Below are 14,077 nucleotides of genomic sequence, written 5' to 3' on the forward strand. Positions count from 1 at the left end.
ATGGAGAGGAGGCGTCACACCTGGGATCTTATATAATAACTGCCTGTCTCCTGCAGGTCACTGAGTGAATCCAAAGTCCTTTACTTTGGGTTTACTTTGCACCCATCCACACTGACTCCCCTCTTACCATCACGCGTGCTGATTGACTGTCAGTCACCTGTTATCATCGTCCCCCTCACTTCATCAGACTGTCCTCAGTTTGAATTGCAATTCATCACAAAATATTACATGTTGATTTTAAACTCTTTAAAGCAGCACAACAGGATTTACTGTATACATTAAGAGGTAAAACCTAAATCCATGTATCATTTCCAAACCTTACTTCACCAGGATCATCTCTTTTCCTTCTTTTCCAGCCAACTTACAGGAAGAACAGGAGCCTCCACTGAGTTGTACTTGGGTAAAAACTTTATTAACAAAACAGAAGGCAAAGCACAGCTCAAGCTCACTTCCACAGCACAGCAGCCTACGTTAACTTTCCGTCAACCCCTAAAAGTGCCACAAGAATAATAATAACATCCATCATTGTTACAGTTAAATATTAAAATAACACAGCCACTCAGATATACTGCATAATACATATATTTACTCTATAGACCTTTGCAACAATAACAGCATCTACAGAAGGAGGGTGGCCTCGTCATGCTCATTTGTTTGCATTATAGCGCCATCTAGTGCCTCCCCTGCACAGTTACAGTAGTAGTACAATCAGAAATACAGTAGCCCAGGAGGTCGGGGGTAAATGCGAGGCTTGGGGAAGAGACAGCCACTTCGTACCGTTTATAATCTCCAACAGCAAACTGTAATACTTACAAATAATCTGCACCTAGAGAGTTTGGAAATCGGGTTAAAGTATGGTTTAGTGTAAGATAACAAGGCAATGGGTTAGAGTGGAATTAAAAAGGGAATGCCATCCATTTTAGGACTTGTGATACAATGTTCCTTTGCAGGTTCAGTTAGATCCTCCAAACATGCATCACTCTTTCTTAAAACTAGAAGCTAATGGACAAGAACACTGACTCTGGAGTATCACACCTGATTAATTAGGTTACATTCTGTTTTACTGCATCCCTGCACATGTTTGTCACAGGTTTGAAGGCTTCAGGAGAGAGAGGAGCCACAGTCTACTACTTTCACCTGGGGTGCAGAGATTACAGGAATTTTCAAAAGGGCTTTTTTTCCCCACACGTTTTAACCTTGTTGTTTCACATCATGTACACTTTACACCACAGTTCACCATTTTGCAAGCCAAGCTTTTGTTTTATTTGTGTATTCAAAGTATCCATTGGTTTCCAAGCATTCGGTATAACCTGAAAATCTACAAGAAAATATTTTGGTTGAGTGATAAATCACAGTAAACATCCTCCTTACATCCTGGTTGGGTGGTGATGCGGCTCTAGTGCAGACTGATCTGAAAAGTCTGCACTGCGTCTGAAAAACAGTCTGCTGACTGATTTTCACAAATTATGGAAATGAATGGAAACCAACAGCTGAATGGAACAGCAGGGGAAACACCCCAATATTAAACCTAAATATAAATATAACCTTACCCATAATTGTGTAGCATGCATTCAAAAATGGCCAACAGAACTGTAAAGTATACATGATTGGGTAATTAAGGAGCTAAAACTTGCAAACACACTTGTCCTCTACAATAGGTGGGATTCCCATTAAAGGGTGTTACGATAAATAGAGTTTAGGCACAGTTAGTACTAATGCTAAAGTCACAGGATTACTGTGTGGTCTCCACCAGCTGCTTCCAGCTGGGTTGGTGTTGCAGTAGTTGTTTTTTTTTGTTTTTTGAAACTTTTAGGATTCACTTCCTGCATGGCAACACGTCATTGTCTCTACATTCTATTACAAATATCAGGACACTAAATAATATTCCATTTATTACAAGGATATCTCTTCCGATGTGACATATGTGGGTCAAGCTGTGTGTGTGTGTGTGTGTGTGTGGTTGTTAAAATTTCCAGTAGGCACAGAGGAGATTCTTCCCCCTGGTGGCAGGAGGATAAAACAGTGAAGAGATGGCAGGGGTCAGAGTGGATGCTGGTCCCCGCCTGTGGGGATTGAAGATGTGGATGGATGGTATTGCCTAGACGACCACCCACTGCTGGATGCTGGTGTCTTTCCCTCCGGTGGAGATCAGGTGACTGTCGTCGTGCAGGAAGGCAACGTTGGTCACGTGACTGCTGTGGCCACCGTACTCGTGGCTCAGAGCCTGTGGATGTGAGCGGGAAAGAGGGAGGAAGTGAAACAGCACAGGAATAGAATTAGTCAGATGCAACAGAGTTAGCTGTTAAGCTGCCGTACGTGGGTGTATGGGTTCTTCTCACTTAGGAAAATACTTTACTTCCTTGTTTTTAACATCTTGTAACTGTGTCCCAGTCTTATTGGCTCTTAACCAGTTAAAATGAAAGGGAAGCAAGTAGGGGGACATATCTTTCTCAGACTTTTCTTGCTCAGCTTAATACGAATACAAATTCCCATCAAGGATCTCTAATATCTTTACATAACCCCAAGGCTGGGCAACACCGGTAATGAATTTAAACATTTGACAGTGACAGACGTTTAAGAAAACCAATGTACAACATCAGTTCCTGGTGACTGGCTCTTGGTTTCAGTCAGAGAATGTGTGTAAAGCAACACACGCTTGCTGTAACTATTTACAGCTTCTGAGTTCCTGTGATAATGGCAACCAGCTTGTCTGAATGGATAATTAACTTTACGATTCCAGTTAAAATGGCATTGTCTTAAGACGTGGAACTTGTTAAAAACAGCCTTAACACCTGAAAGTGTTTGTAAGGACGACATAAACACCTGGTAAAAATTGTGTGTGTTATAGGTCTGGTGGTGATTTCACACAGAAAGCCTTGTAGCTGAGCAATCTGTAATTTCTGCTGAGCTTTCATTGGGTTTCACAGTGTTCATTAACACTTAATCACAATGTTGGCAGAGAAAAAACAGTGCAGCTGCTCAGGTTCTGGTGTAAAAGGTCGGCCTCTCTGGAGAGCAGAGGGACGAACTGTTGGACAGCTTCACGTCCAAAATATGTCAGCGGAAAAAGAAATGAGGTCACACAAACAACTGATGCTGATGTGCGAACAGCGTGTAAATGTGAGTGAGCATCGCTGACCCTTGGTTGGGAGCAGGGGAAGGAGAACAAGTGCACTTTGCCAAAGTCATCGGCAGAGGCCAGCAGGGATCCGTCATGTGACCTGCACACGGCGTTGATGTCTGTGCCGTCTGCTCCATCTGGCCAAATCCCTGAGACAGTCAGAGAGAAGGAGTCAGAGAGCGAGGAGACAGAAAGACAGAGTGTTGGGTGAAAGGATGAGAAAGACAAACTGTCAACATTCAGTTCATGTTGAGGCTGCAGCAAAATGGTTGGATCAAAGAACTGACAAGTCAGAATTTAAAAAGAGACTATATAGACTAAACTGTCTTCCAAACAGCTCCATCCAGAGAGAGGGTGTTTAGAAAGGGGGAAGTTAAGTTAAAAATTCAACAGTTCTTGTTGTCGTTGTAGCTTTATGCTTTTTACTCTCACTGCCAATCACTCTGAGCATTTGCCAACATGAATTTGTAATAAATATTTCACCAGCTGACACTACGGGAAATGTCAGCTTGCTGATCTCAGGTTGGCTCACGGGCTTTAGATGATCAAACCTTTGATCGACCTACCAAAGGTGTTGAAGCCCAGAGTGCAGGTGGAGGAGGCCCACTCCAGGTTGCGCACTGTGTCCATGTTGGTCACATGTTTACCACTGGATGCCTCCCCTGAAAGAACAAAGAAACAATACTTTGTCATGTGTGTGAAATCTATTATTTTATTGGCAGTAAAATTAAAACGTGAGGGTAAGGGTGCGTGTGGACAAGATGGAGGAACCTACAGAAGAGGATCTCGTAGTCTCCTGAGTTGGTGACGAGGTACTGGCTGTCTTTGGACCAGTCCAGGTGGGTGACGAAGCTGGAGTGGCCCTGGGGAAAAATGAGGAGATCACATGAGGGTTTTCATTCCCAACACTCACATATCTTTTGTTTCAGTACCTCGATTAAAAGTGTGGAATTTATCTCTCATCGCCATATTTTTAAAGCTTTCAGACAACTGAGATATGGATTGTGAAAAAGGATTGCTATTACTTACAGTGCATTTCCCCACACGGCTGTACTTTCGTCCGTTCTCCGTCACAGCATAGATGTAAACAAAGTTGTCGTGGGAAGCAACAGCCAGGAAGTTACCATCTACAAGGCACAAGGGGCACAGAGTAGACCGTGCTTTTAGCCAAGTCAATACAGAAGTGAAGCACGACTGTTTCTGAGCTGTGCCACTTGTGCTGCATGCTACTGTGTGTGCTAAGGCATGTTAGGTAGGTGACATGGACAGGACATGTTTTACCTGGAGAGTATTTGACATTGGAAATGATCTCATTGCCGTCTGTGTGCATAGAAACAAGATCCCGGGTGTCAGTGTCCAGCACCAACCACCTGAAACACACACACACACACACACACACACACACACACACACACACACACACACACACATTGGGAATCTAGGAAAAATGCCCAGAAGTTCACAGAACATTTTAAAATTTTAAGATGACGTCTTAAAATTATTTGTTTTGTCCAACACCTTGTAGGTAGATAAGATATTTATGGTGTAGCAAAGAGAGAGAGAACGCAGCAGCAGCAAATCCTCACATTTGAGAAGACGGAAACAGCAAATCTCATTTTTGCTTGAATGACTTAAATGATCATAAAGTTATTGTTGTCCATAAAAAGAGTTTAGAGCTAATTTTCAGCTCTTATGTACAGTGCAGTTAAAATAATAATCCTCAATACTAATGACATCATGTAATGACAATAACAACTTTTACTAGCAAAAGTGTATAGATATAATAATTGTCATCAGAGTAGTACTCTAGTGTTGTATTCTTAATTTGATATTACATACTATAACATAATGTTACTTCATTACTGCTTTTGAACTTTAAAATGACCCAGAAAAACAAACCGCCATGTCAAAGACTGTGAAAGTCCTCAGCCTGTAAAGTCAGTAATCTCTCTCACTCAGTCTATAGCTTTACAAGGTTACTGCTTTAAGAAATAAATGTGTTGTTTTCTTGTGTAATAGTTGTTTTGCCTGTTGCTAATATGGTCTTACCTTCCAGTCATTGTCCCCACAGCCAGAACAGCTCCGCTGGGATGGAAACCTGCAGCCCTCCCTGGATCCTGAAGGAATGGAGCAGAAAAGATTATTTATTATAACCCTCATTATGGAAGATTAGTGTCTAATCACCTTAAATACTTTGATATCGTCTGGTACTGACGGGTCAAGGTTTAACATCTTGATGTCAAAGGCTTCATTCAAAAAAAAGAATAATAATAAAAATCTACACTCTAACTTCCAGTCACCTCGATGGTCTTGCTCCAGAGGGGCTGATGGGAGTTGGTGTCCCAGAGGTGAACCTGTCTGTCCTGGGAGCAGGTGACAAACTGCTCCATGGAGGGATGGATGTCCAGACCCCACAGCTCGTCTGTGTGACCCTGTAACACAATGCATGTCTCACTCAATACATCACCACATGCACATTTATAATGTTTGCTCCCCCCTTTCATTACAAGGACAATCAGTGTGTGTACCTGTACAATAGGGGTTAATGTATTCGGGAAGGAGGCTCGGATGATGGCATTTTTGGTGGTTCCTATGAAGAGCTCTCCAGGTTTACCTTCAGCCAGAGCGCGAACAGGACCGAATGACTCACCCACCTGGACACACACAGCACAGACAGAGAGACAGCTCACGTGTTTCCGTTAAAGCAGCTCACACATTTTGTAGATCAAGACAGAAAATAAGATCAGGCCTGAAGAGTGGTCTTAAAAAACTCGATGATAATGTTGCAGGGAAAGGAGATGAGAAGGTGCCTTAATGCCCCCTTTAAAGGCCCAAACTGTATAAAATATACATTTCATTAACTGTTATCACGTTGGGAGCTAGGACCACCTCCCACCTCCATCTTTCTACATCTATTTTTGTTGTATTTTTAATTGCATCCTCCTCAAAAACTAGTTTTTAATTTATTTTTATTAAGCAAGTGTGGAGCTTTGGATTTAAAATGTCAAAGAAAGAAAAAATCATTTTCTCCTCAGGAGGATTCTGCCATTGAGTCTTTGATTGACAGCCGCGGTTCGCTCACCTCCATCTCGGCCTGTTTTCTGTAGTCGTAGTCCCACAGCACCACCTTGCGGTCCTTCCCTCCTCCAGACACCATGGTGCCGTCCTTCAGCACACACACAGAGAAAATCCCGCCCTCGTGGGCCCCGGTCACCTGCTGGCTGATGCGGTTACCACCTGTCCATCAAAACAAACAGGGAATTAGCACGCAAATAAAAGACGGGTCTATATTTTCAGGCTTTGAGAAAAGAAATAAAAAACATTACACCATTTTCTCATCCCAATTTAAAGGTTACGAAGGAATGAAGAGCCTCCTCTAAAACAAAACTGCTTGCACCCGTGTTTAGTTTTTTTTTTTAGATTTAGCAAATTGGTTTTATTTTGCTGTACCTACGCAGGCTGCTTTTCAAAACAACCATTCATGTGCTTACAGGAGCACTGCTGGGTTATCATTTTCTTACTTCAGTGAGCAGCCAGTCTTTCAGAGATCATTAGGATTCATTTAGATTCTACCTTTGGCCCAGATGTAGATGTTTCCACTGGAGTCTCCTGTGATGGCGTCTCCATTCTCAGCAAAAGCCACACACAACACATATTTTGGCTTCTCATGTTTCTAGAGAGAGAGAGAGAGAGAGAGAGAGAGAGAGAGAGGTTTGGATAAACTGGCGGTTTGTTGTATTGGACTGAATCACCTTAAATTAATGTAGCTGTACCTAATGAAGAAATGACAAAGTGTATTTTCACCACAGTGTGGGTTAATAAGATTGACTCGAGGTAGGAGGGTAGTGCGATACATTTTTGGAGCAGTCGTAATGGCCGTACCTCGAACAGTCCCTGCCTCTTAGTGAGAGTGTTGCCCTCCATGGTCCAGAAGTTGATGTGAGATTTTCCACAGGTGACAATCAGGTTGGCATCCATGGGATGAAACACAGCAGCCAGTACAGAGTCGTTGGAGCACTACAGAGAGACAAGGCGTGAAGCTGGAAACAGGTTTCTCTACCAGATGCATTTGGAGGAATTTGTATACTGCAACCATTTTTGTCCACACTGATTTAAGTTTAGAACCAGGAGGTGGTATCAGTGATGTTACAGCTGAAGGAACGTGATCAGATGGTCAAAGGTCAAGGGTCAGCGTACCTTGACATCTGCCAGTTGCTTCTCCTTCTGCCAGTTCCAGACTGACAGGATATGATCGTTGGCATCGTCGACGGCGCAGAGGAAGGTGCCGCCGTTCTGAGAGAAAAACAAGGAGTTACAACTTCATCGAGCAAAAATACAGTTCCACGTATTTATTATCTCTCTGCTCTGCGAATGCCCAGTCAGTCCCTAAGTGCACTGTGCATCTTGAGGGAACTCTGCAGGATGTGAAGCTGCTTACCGACTTGGAGAAGGCCACACAGGTGACCGCTCTGTCGAACACTCCCATCCCGATCACGTGGAGCGTGTTGAGGCTCACAGAGTCCCAAACACGAACGTGAGGAGCCAACAGCTGAACAGACAAGTGACAGAAACAGTGTCAGACAAATTCATTTGATACGTAGAAGCAAAAAAGAGGAATTGACAGAATTTAATAGATTTTTTACTTTCTTTAAGTGTTCGTTCAATGCCAAACTATTAAACTCCTTATGCTAAAACACTTCCTAGAGGTTCTAATAGAAATTTCATCATGCAAAATATGCATCTTCTATTACATTTCTAAAGGTTTACTTACTATTTATACCTGTTAGAGTTAAAATATTGTGTTATTTCTCCTCTCTTTGATTACCATTCAAGTAAACTGTGTCAGTATTTAGCAGTGAGTGAAACAGTGAATCCCTGCAGGAGGATGTGTGGAGCGTGTGGGTTTCATTGTACCTTTCCATCTTTAGAGTTTCCAGCCACTTGCCCCGTTGCTATGGTAACCATGTCGGGATGCACACTCAGGCTAAGACGAGAGAAAAAAAGAAATATAAATTACTTCCTCATTTAAATTCAGATTCACACAAAATGAAAGTAAAACTTTGAGAACACAGAATGCCGTCACATCTGGAGCTTTTGAGGGTTTTGCCTTCACTTGCTGCTATTTGTGTCTGGACTGTCAAATATGTGTTTAGAAACACATATCAAACACTTTGCACCATAAATGATTCTCCTTCTAAATCACTAACTGTCAAATTCTCTGATTATGCACTTAGGAAACTTTATTATAACATTTATTGCAAAACAAACCATATTATCCTCATCACAACAATTTTGTTTGTCTAAAATAAAAAACTAAAGCAAAAAAACCAACAGTAGTTAACACAGAACCCTTTTCACAGCACGAAGAAAGGAACTCAATATGATGCCGTGGGAGAGGAGAAAATTATTATTTCCCTGTAGAGATGAGTAGCTTTCCCAGCATGCCCCAGAGGGATTCGGTTTGTTTACATCGCAGAGGATCCGTTCGCAGAGCTCATTCAGGATGTCTACTAGCGCTCATTAAGTAAACTAAAAACCACATTAATGATAAACACGTTCAGCTGCATGAAGCTGTTACACAAAAGCATGAATGATGGCAGAAACAGAATCTGAGCAGCTTGAACGATCGTCTAAATGTTGGAGTTCATGAGGAAACTTCTGATGAGCCGACCAGGTGGGACACTTTCTAGTTACGTGTTTGAATGAATGAAGTGTTACATACAAAATCATTTCAGCAGATGGACACAGATTATAGGTTTCAACAGTGTCAGTGAGTTGTTGAATCACATGAGATCACAAGTCACTCCTCTCTTTTCCATATCCTGCTGTCAGCTCTACTCTGGCTGCTTCCTGGGCCCTCTGTTATTCTACATGTGTACTGCACACACAGTACTTGTGTAGGTAATCTCTCACCACAGCCACTGATCACAGATGTTTACATGCACATGACTCTACGTCGACCTTACGTTAGATATCAAACATTTGGAAAACAGCTCTCTCACCATTTGACATCATCGTTGTGGCCCAGGTAGTGCCTCTGCTGCTGCTCTTCAGTGTTGTACAGCACCACCACAGAGGCATTGAAGTAGACGATTTCTCCTGTGGGCAGCAGGTAGAGGTTGGAGCGGCAGTCCCGTCCGCGGTAGCCGTACCTGATCCACGCTTAAGTTAGGGATTAAGATGGGAGAAGCTCGACAGGACCAGCGAACATTTGACATTTTATATTATTTTAGATATTTAGTTGATGCTCTTTATCGAAAAGACTCATAGGGATTGAAACTTAGAGAAAAAATAAAGCTTGCATGACCTATTTACTGCCAAATAACTATGTTTAATTAATAGAGTCTGGCAGTATTTTCTGGCAGAGGTTTTCAAAGTCTGACACTGTGCAGTCTCCCTCAGAGTTTTTGAACTACAGTTCCAATAATTCACTCAAATAATTCCTGATCCATCAAACAAACAAAAGAATCAGTTTCTCTGTCTCTCAGTTTTCCTCTCCCGATGTGAAGGATACACCCACTGCAGTTTGAGCTTGCGGTCAGGTAGTGCCACCTTGTGGTCAAGGCTGAAGCTCTCCCTCTGCTGATCAGGGATGTGCATGGTGACGGGACGACCTCGGAGGAACATCCTCACGTAGCCGTCCTCTAGGGGGAAAAGAAAAAAAGAGAGATGGCAAGTTGAGTGGAGAGACGGGAACAGAGAAAGACAAACAGAGGGGACAGGATGAGGAGGTGACGGTACGTCTGTCTGTTTTTAGAAAATGACAGCACTGCATTTGTTGAATGTTGTGAGAGAGCACGAGTCTTCATTTAAAGACAGATACACACACATACAGACCTGACATCCATCGTCTTTTATCTAATGCTGTGGCTGCATGCTGAATTCTGTGTTTTGTTTTTTTTTAAAGTATGTTTCCCTTACAGGACTCTGTATGCAGCCAGTGCTTTGTTAAACTTTGACTACAGTCATGCTGTTTCACTGTGTTTCAATTTCTGACATTTGGTCGTTTACAGCAAAATTGCCTGTTAGTGTCCCCAGTGAAACCGAGCGGTAGAAAGAAAACACAGAAACAACCTTCTGGTCTTTGTTATTTAACGATAAGACCATCCACACACAAAGCCAATCTTAGTAACACTTAATCAATACTTTAAAAACATAGCCTCAGATTTTGTGGCTCTTAATTTCCTCCTGAAAAATTCCCAATAAAGACAGATCATTTCTTTTACTATAGACTTGAAGTCAGTACTCATCAGGCTCTTTAGTAACTCTAATGAATGTTCAATATTTCCAGGGATAATATTTAATATTTCAAGTGACAGTAATAAACATCCTTCAAGAGTACTTCAAGGACTCTTGAAGTCTAATTAAGTTTCATGCACAGAGGCTGCTCATCCTCTTACAGCAAATTAAAGTATGACATTAATTGGAGGGTAGACATAATAACCAATGCAGTCTTAGACGCTCTGAGACTTACACACACACACACACACACAAATACAAAGCATCAGTGGGATTAGAAACTCATCTTACCTGCATTAAGGGTGCATTCTTTGGATTTGCTAAAACAGAAACAGAAAAACGAAACATTAATGAAATGCAGCAGAAGATGGTTCGGCATCATCGTGACAAAAATAAATAGTGTAAGTTGTTTTGCACGAGCAAATACATCAACAGTATATACTGCATATATAATATACTGGATATCCTGCTTATATGAATATTTTCCGAAGCTCCTGAGATGGTTTGATAGCCTTGAACATTCCTTCAAGACTTAATTATTTATTCTTTGCTCTACAGACTGCAGCCCTCAACCCTCAGCATCACATTAACTGGACAACAGGGATGTCTGGGGAAGAGCCGGGTCAGTAAAAACACACAGGCCATGCATCATATAATGAGCTACTAACATCCTGCGATTCTTGTTCAAGATGATGGAGGCATGATTAAGGTCTGTGGTATTTGGGAATATTGTTTTCATGTGGATATCAAATATTAACTGCAGTGTTCAGCATGCACCAAACTTGTGGTATTGAGGAAAAACGTATTTTCAATCAGCCGATTTTTTCAACTATGGAAACAATAACCAACAGGTCAAGGTCAGGTCAACCAACAAGTGCAATGGCTGCAGAATGTTTTAGCTAATTGTCAGAGTCTCCCATGTGACAAAATAAAGTTTTAAGGCCTTAATCATTTCTATTATATATCATGCAAATTCCTAAATACATTTTCCTCCTGACAAATCAATAAAGCACCCACACCTTCATGTGACTGTGTACAAAGGATGTTAAAGAGAAGTGTCTTTGATGTAGTCAGCAGACAGAAAGTAAACAGAAGTGCTATTATCTGTGTATCCACACATGAATGGTGACACTGATCAGTTAAAGACAAACAAAGGGACAGAGGAGGATCACAGTGAGATGAATAATCACCAGTGTTAACAAATGTCCCATAGTTCAACTAATATGCAAAAGTTGGGAAAGTATTTTAAATTCAAAATGACAACTAGTGAGTCAGCCGCTTTGACAAAATCCATCATTAGAGCCGTCAATCAGAACCTGCAGCTGCCTCATCAGTTTGCAGCAGCTGGGCTACAGGGGCAGCGGATCCTGAATCAGCTGTCTGTCAACCAATCACAACTGCCCGCTGAGCGTTTCAGCGCACGCTGACCACTCAGCCTAACCTGTCAGGATGCTGTCAACCAATCAGATAATCAGGATGTTGAAGCGCTGCCTCAGCTGCCAGGTGCATATCACCATGACAACAGCAGTAAAAGTAAGGCTTGATAAGATAAGGGGAAATGAGGGCTCATCTCTTCCTGCTCAGCAACAGGAGAGTCTGGAGCGACGTGTTTGACAGCGTCTACGGAGGCACAAGTGTAGGAAGAGTGGAGAGAAAACAACACAGCAGTGACTTAGGAGGTTTTTGGAAAGGTGCATAGGTTCGAAAACAAAGAAACAAGCACTCACTGAAGAAAAGAAACTAATCCACAAAATGCTAAAAGTGCATGTAGACCCATTAAAGAAGTGACAAATGTGCATGAAGAAAAGTGTTACTGTCAAGAGGCTGCTCACGACTGTCAAGTACAACATTAAAAAACAAGGTGAAATAACATCAAATGGTGACAAATAAGTGAAAAAATGAATTTAAAGAAAGCAAATGCTTCTATTCAGGAAATAATCAACCCCACGGGTACTAGACACAAGCTGAGGAGATGCAAATTCAGGCAGAACAGTGAACTTAATTAGTTACCCTGGGGTATTGCCATGGAGGACTGTAAACTTAAATTGGGTCATTGTTTTTTTGTATTATGTATGTATAAGTGATGAGAATCACATTCTGGCCGGCAGCTTCACACCATTTCACTGATTGACTGTTGGTGACGGTGGCGCACAAAGACATTAACCAACTGAGGAAGCAGACAGCTAGCAAGTATACAAATGAAAACAAATCCCAATTTATAATATTCAAATCTTTACAAAGGGGTTTTATGAGGAAGGAAATAAATCCCGTGCATTTGATAGACCTCAAATTATACACAACTCATTTTGCTAAGTGACACTGAATGCAAACTCAACACGGAAGCTCCAAGCACCAGGATTATCATGTGTATTTACTTTTCCTGACATTTGTTTAATAGGGAGTTACCTGACAAAAAGCCCCACAGCACTGAGACATCCCACTGTCTGAACTTGTCAGGTCACGTCAAGTGAACCATACACATTAGAATTTTTCCTTCAAAAGGTCAGTTATCACTATGGATTACAAATCAATAAAAAGGGAGATAAGTAAAGAGAAAGAGAGAGTTAATTATTAATCAGAATAGATCAGAGTTTGCATGTGTGTCTATGAACATAACACAAAGCATCTGAAGAAGGTTGAAAGACGGACTGGGGAGTAAACAGGCGACTGATCTGAGGACCTGACTGGTGTCTGTTGTGTCTCTGGGCAGCTGGAGGCGACCAGGCAGGGTGTCGGCTCTTTAAAGTAACCACATAAAGGCCTGTTTGTCTCTTGAACTGCTGTGTATGTGTGTCTCTCTGTCTGTCTGTGTGTGTGTGTGTGTGTGTGTACACGTGTGGTCTGCCAGGAAGATGAGGCGTGGCTCGGTTCTAGCCAATGAGAGTATAAGATTGATTCGGATCCAGTAATTAGGACAGGGCATGCTGGGTAACTGGCAGCCGGACAGGGTAAATGACTGTGGATCTAAAAGCTTCAGTTCCACTCACCATGTTTCCAGTGAGAGGGAATGCACAGGCTGACCACTCATTAACATGCAGCACAGACTGTTTTGTTGGCATTTTCTGACTGCCTGCACCCTGAAAATTCAATGAGTCCTCGTAAGAACAAGAGGGGACTAATGAGCAGCAGAGACCCTTCAGGGCTCCCCTGAGAAAACATGCATCAAGCCAGAGTTTTATAGAAGCGCCATCAAGATCCAAGAGCTCTTTGTGCCGTTTTCGCTTAAATTTCCTTGAATCTCGTGGTCCCTGAAAAGGTTATATCCTCTTTCAAAAACCATCTCTCCGTGCGTTCTGGAAAGGCTCATCCTTGCTAATGGGCACTAAGATAGCTTGGCAGGTGATTAGAGCAGCCTTCAACCAACAGACACAGTAATTAATGTGCTTTGCTTCTTCTAAAAACGTCAACATGAGCCTCTCCTGTTGCTCAGCTGCGCTTGGGATTTGCTTCTGGTTATCAAACTGGAAAAACAGCTGTCAGCTTTTACCAAATTATTCAGCGAAACAAACTTCTGACTAAATCTGAAGCAAGAGAGAGGCCGTGCAATTACTACGTGCTGATGAATTTCTGTTCAACGTGCTCCTAACTTTTAGATTTGTGAGGCGCTGAATTGGTGCTCAGTTCAACTTTAAAGAGTTATGGCTTTTCAACTCTCAATGCACTTGCATACAGTTATGAAATTATGGAGCTTTTTATGTAATTTGTGTGCTGTTTGCA

The 14,077-nt window shown here is 42.0% G+C and overlaps 1 protein-coding gene across 2 annotated transcripts in view; it reads right to left on the bottom strand.

The window, feature by feature from the left end:
- Window positions 1–386: 386 nt before the first annotated feature.
- The window catches only part of eml2 (EMAP like 2), a 29,176-nt gene continuing 15,485 nt past the window's right edge, over window positions 387–14,077 (bottom strand). For both annotated transcript variants that reach the window (XM_070828988.1, XM_070828987.1), the window contains 18 exons: window positions 10,652–10,680; window positions 9,636–9,765; window positions 9,124–9,273; window positions 8,036–8,105; window positions 7,560–7,670; window positions 7,319–7,414; window positions 7,004–7,138; window positions 6,695–6,794; window positions 6,204–6,358; window positions 5,650–5,775; window positions 5,422–5,553; window positions 5,171–5,238; window positions 4,403–4,491; window positions 4,151–4,248; window positions 3,897–3,984; window positions 3,688–3,783; window positions 3,140–3,270; window positions 387–2,224 (listed from right to left, as the gene is read on the bottom strand). In XM_070828988.1, the coding sequence (XP_070685089.1) occupies window positions 2,099–2,224; window positions 3,140–3,270; window positions 3,688–3,783; window positions 3,897–3,984; window positions 4,151–4,248; window positions 4,403–4,491; window positions 5,171–5,238; window positions 5,422–5,553; window positions 5,650–5,775; window positions 6,204–6,358; window positions 6,695–6,794; window positions 7,004–7,138; window positions 7,319–7,414; window positions 7,560–7,670; window positions 8,036–8,105; window positions 9,124–9,273; window positions 9,636–9,765; window positions 10,652–10,680 (1,930 nt within the window). In that variant the 3' untranslated portion in view covers window positions 387–2,098. The remainder of the gene's footprint in view (window positions 2,225–3,139; window positions 3,271–3,687; window positions 3,784–3,896; window positions 3,985–4,150; window positions 4,249–4,402; window positions 4,492–5,170; window positions 5,239–5,421; window positions 5,554–5,649; window positions 5,776–6,203; window positions 6,359–6,694; window positions 6,795–7,003; window positions 7,139–7,318; window positions 7,415–7,559; window positions 7,671–8,035; window positions 8,106–9,123; window positions 9,274–9,635; window positions 9,766–10,651; window positions 10,681–14,077) is intronic.

Source organism: Pempheris klunzingeri, chromosome 4, assembly GCF_042242105.1.
Source record: "Pempheris klunzingeri isolate RE-2024b chromosome 4, fPemKlu1.hap1, whole genome shotgun sequence".
NCBI lineage: Eukaryota > Metazoa > Chordata > Actinopteri > Acropomatiformes > Pempheridae > Pempheris > Pempheris klunzingeri.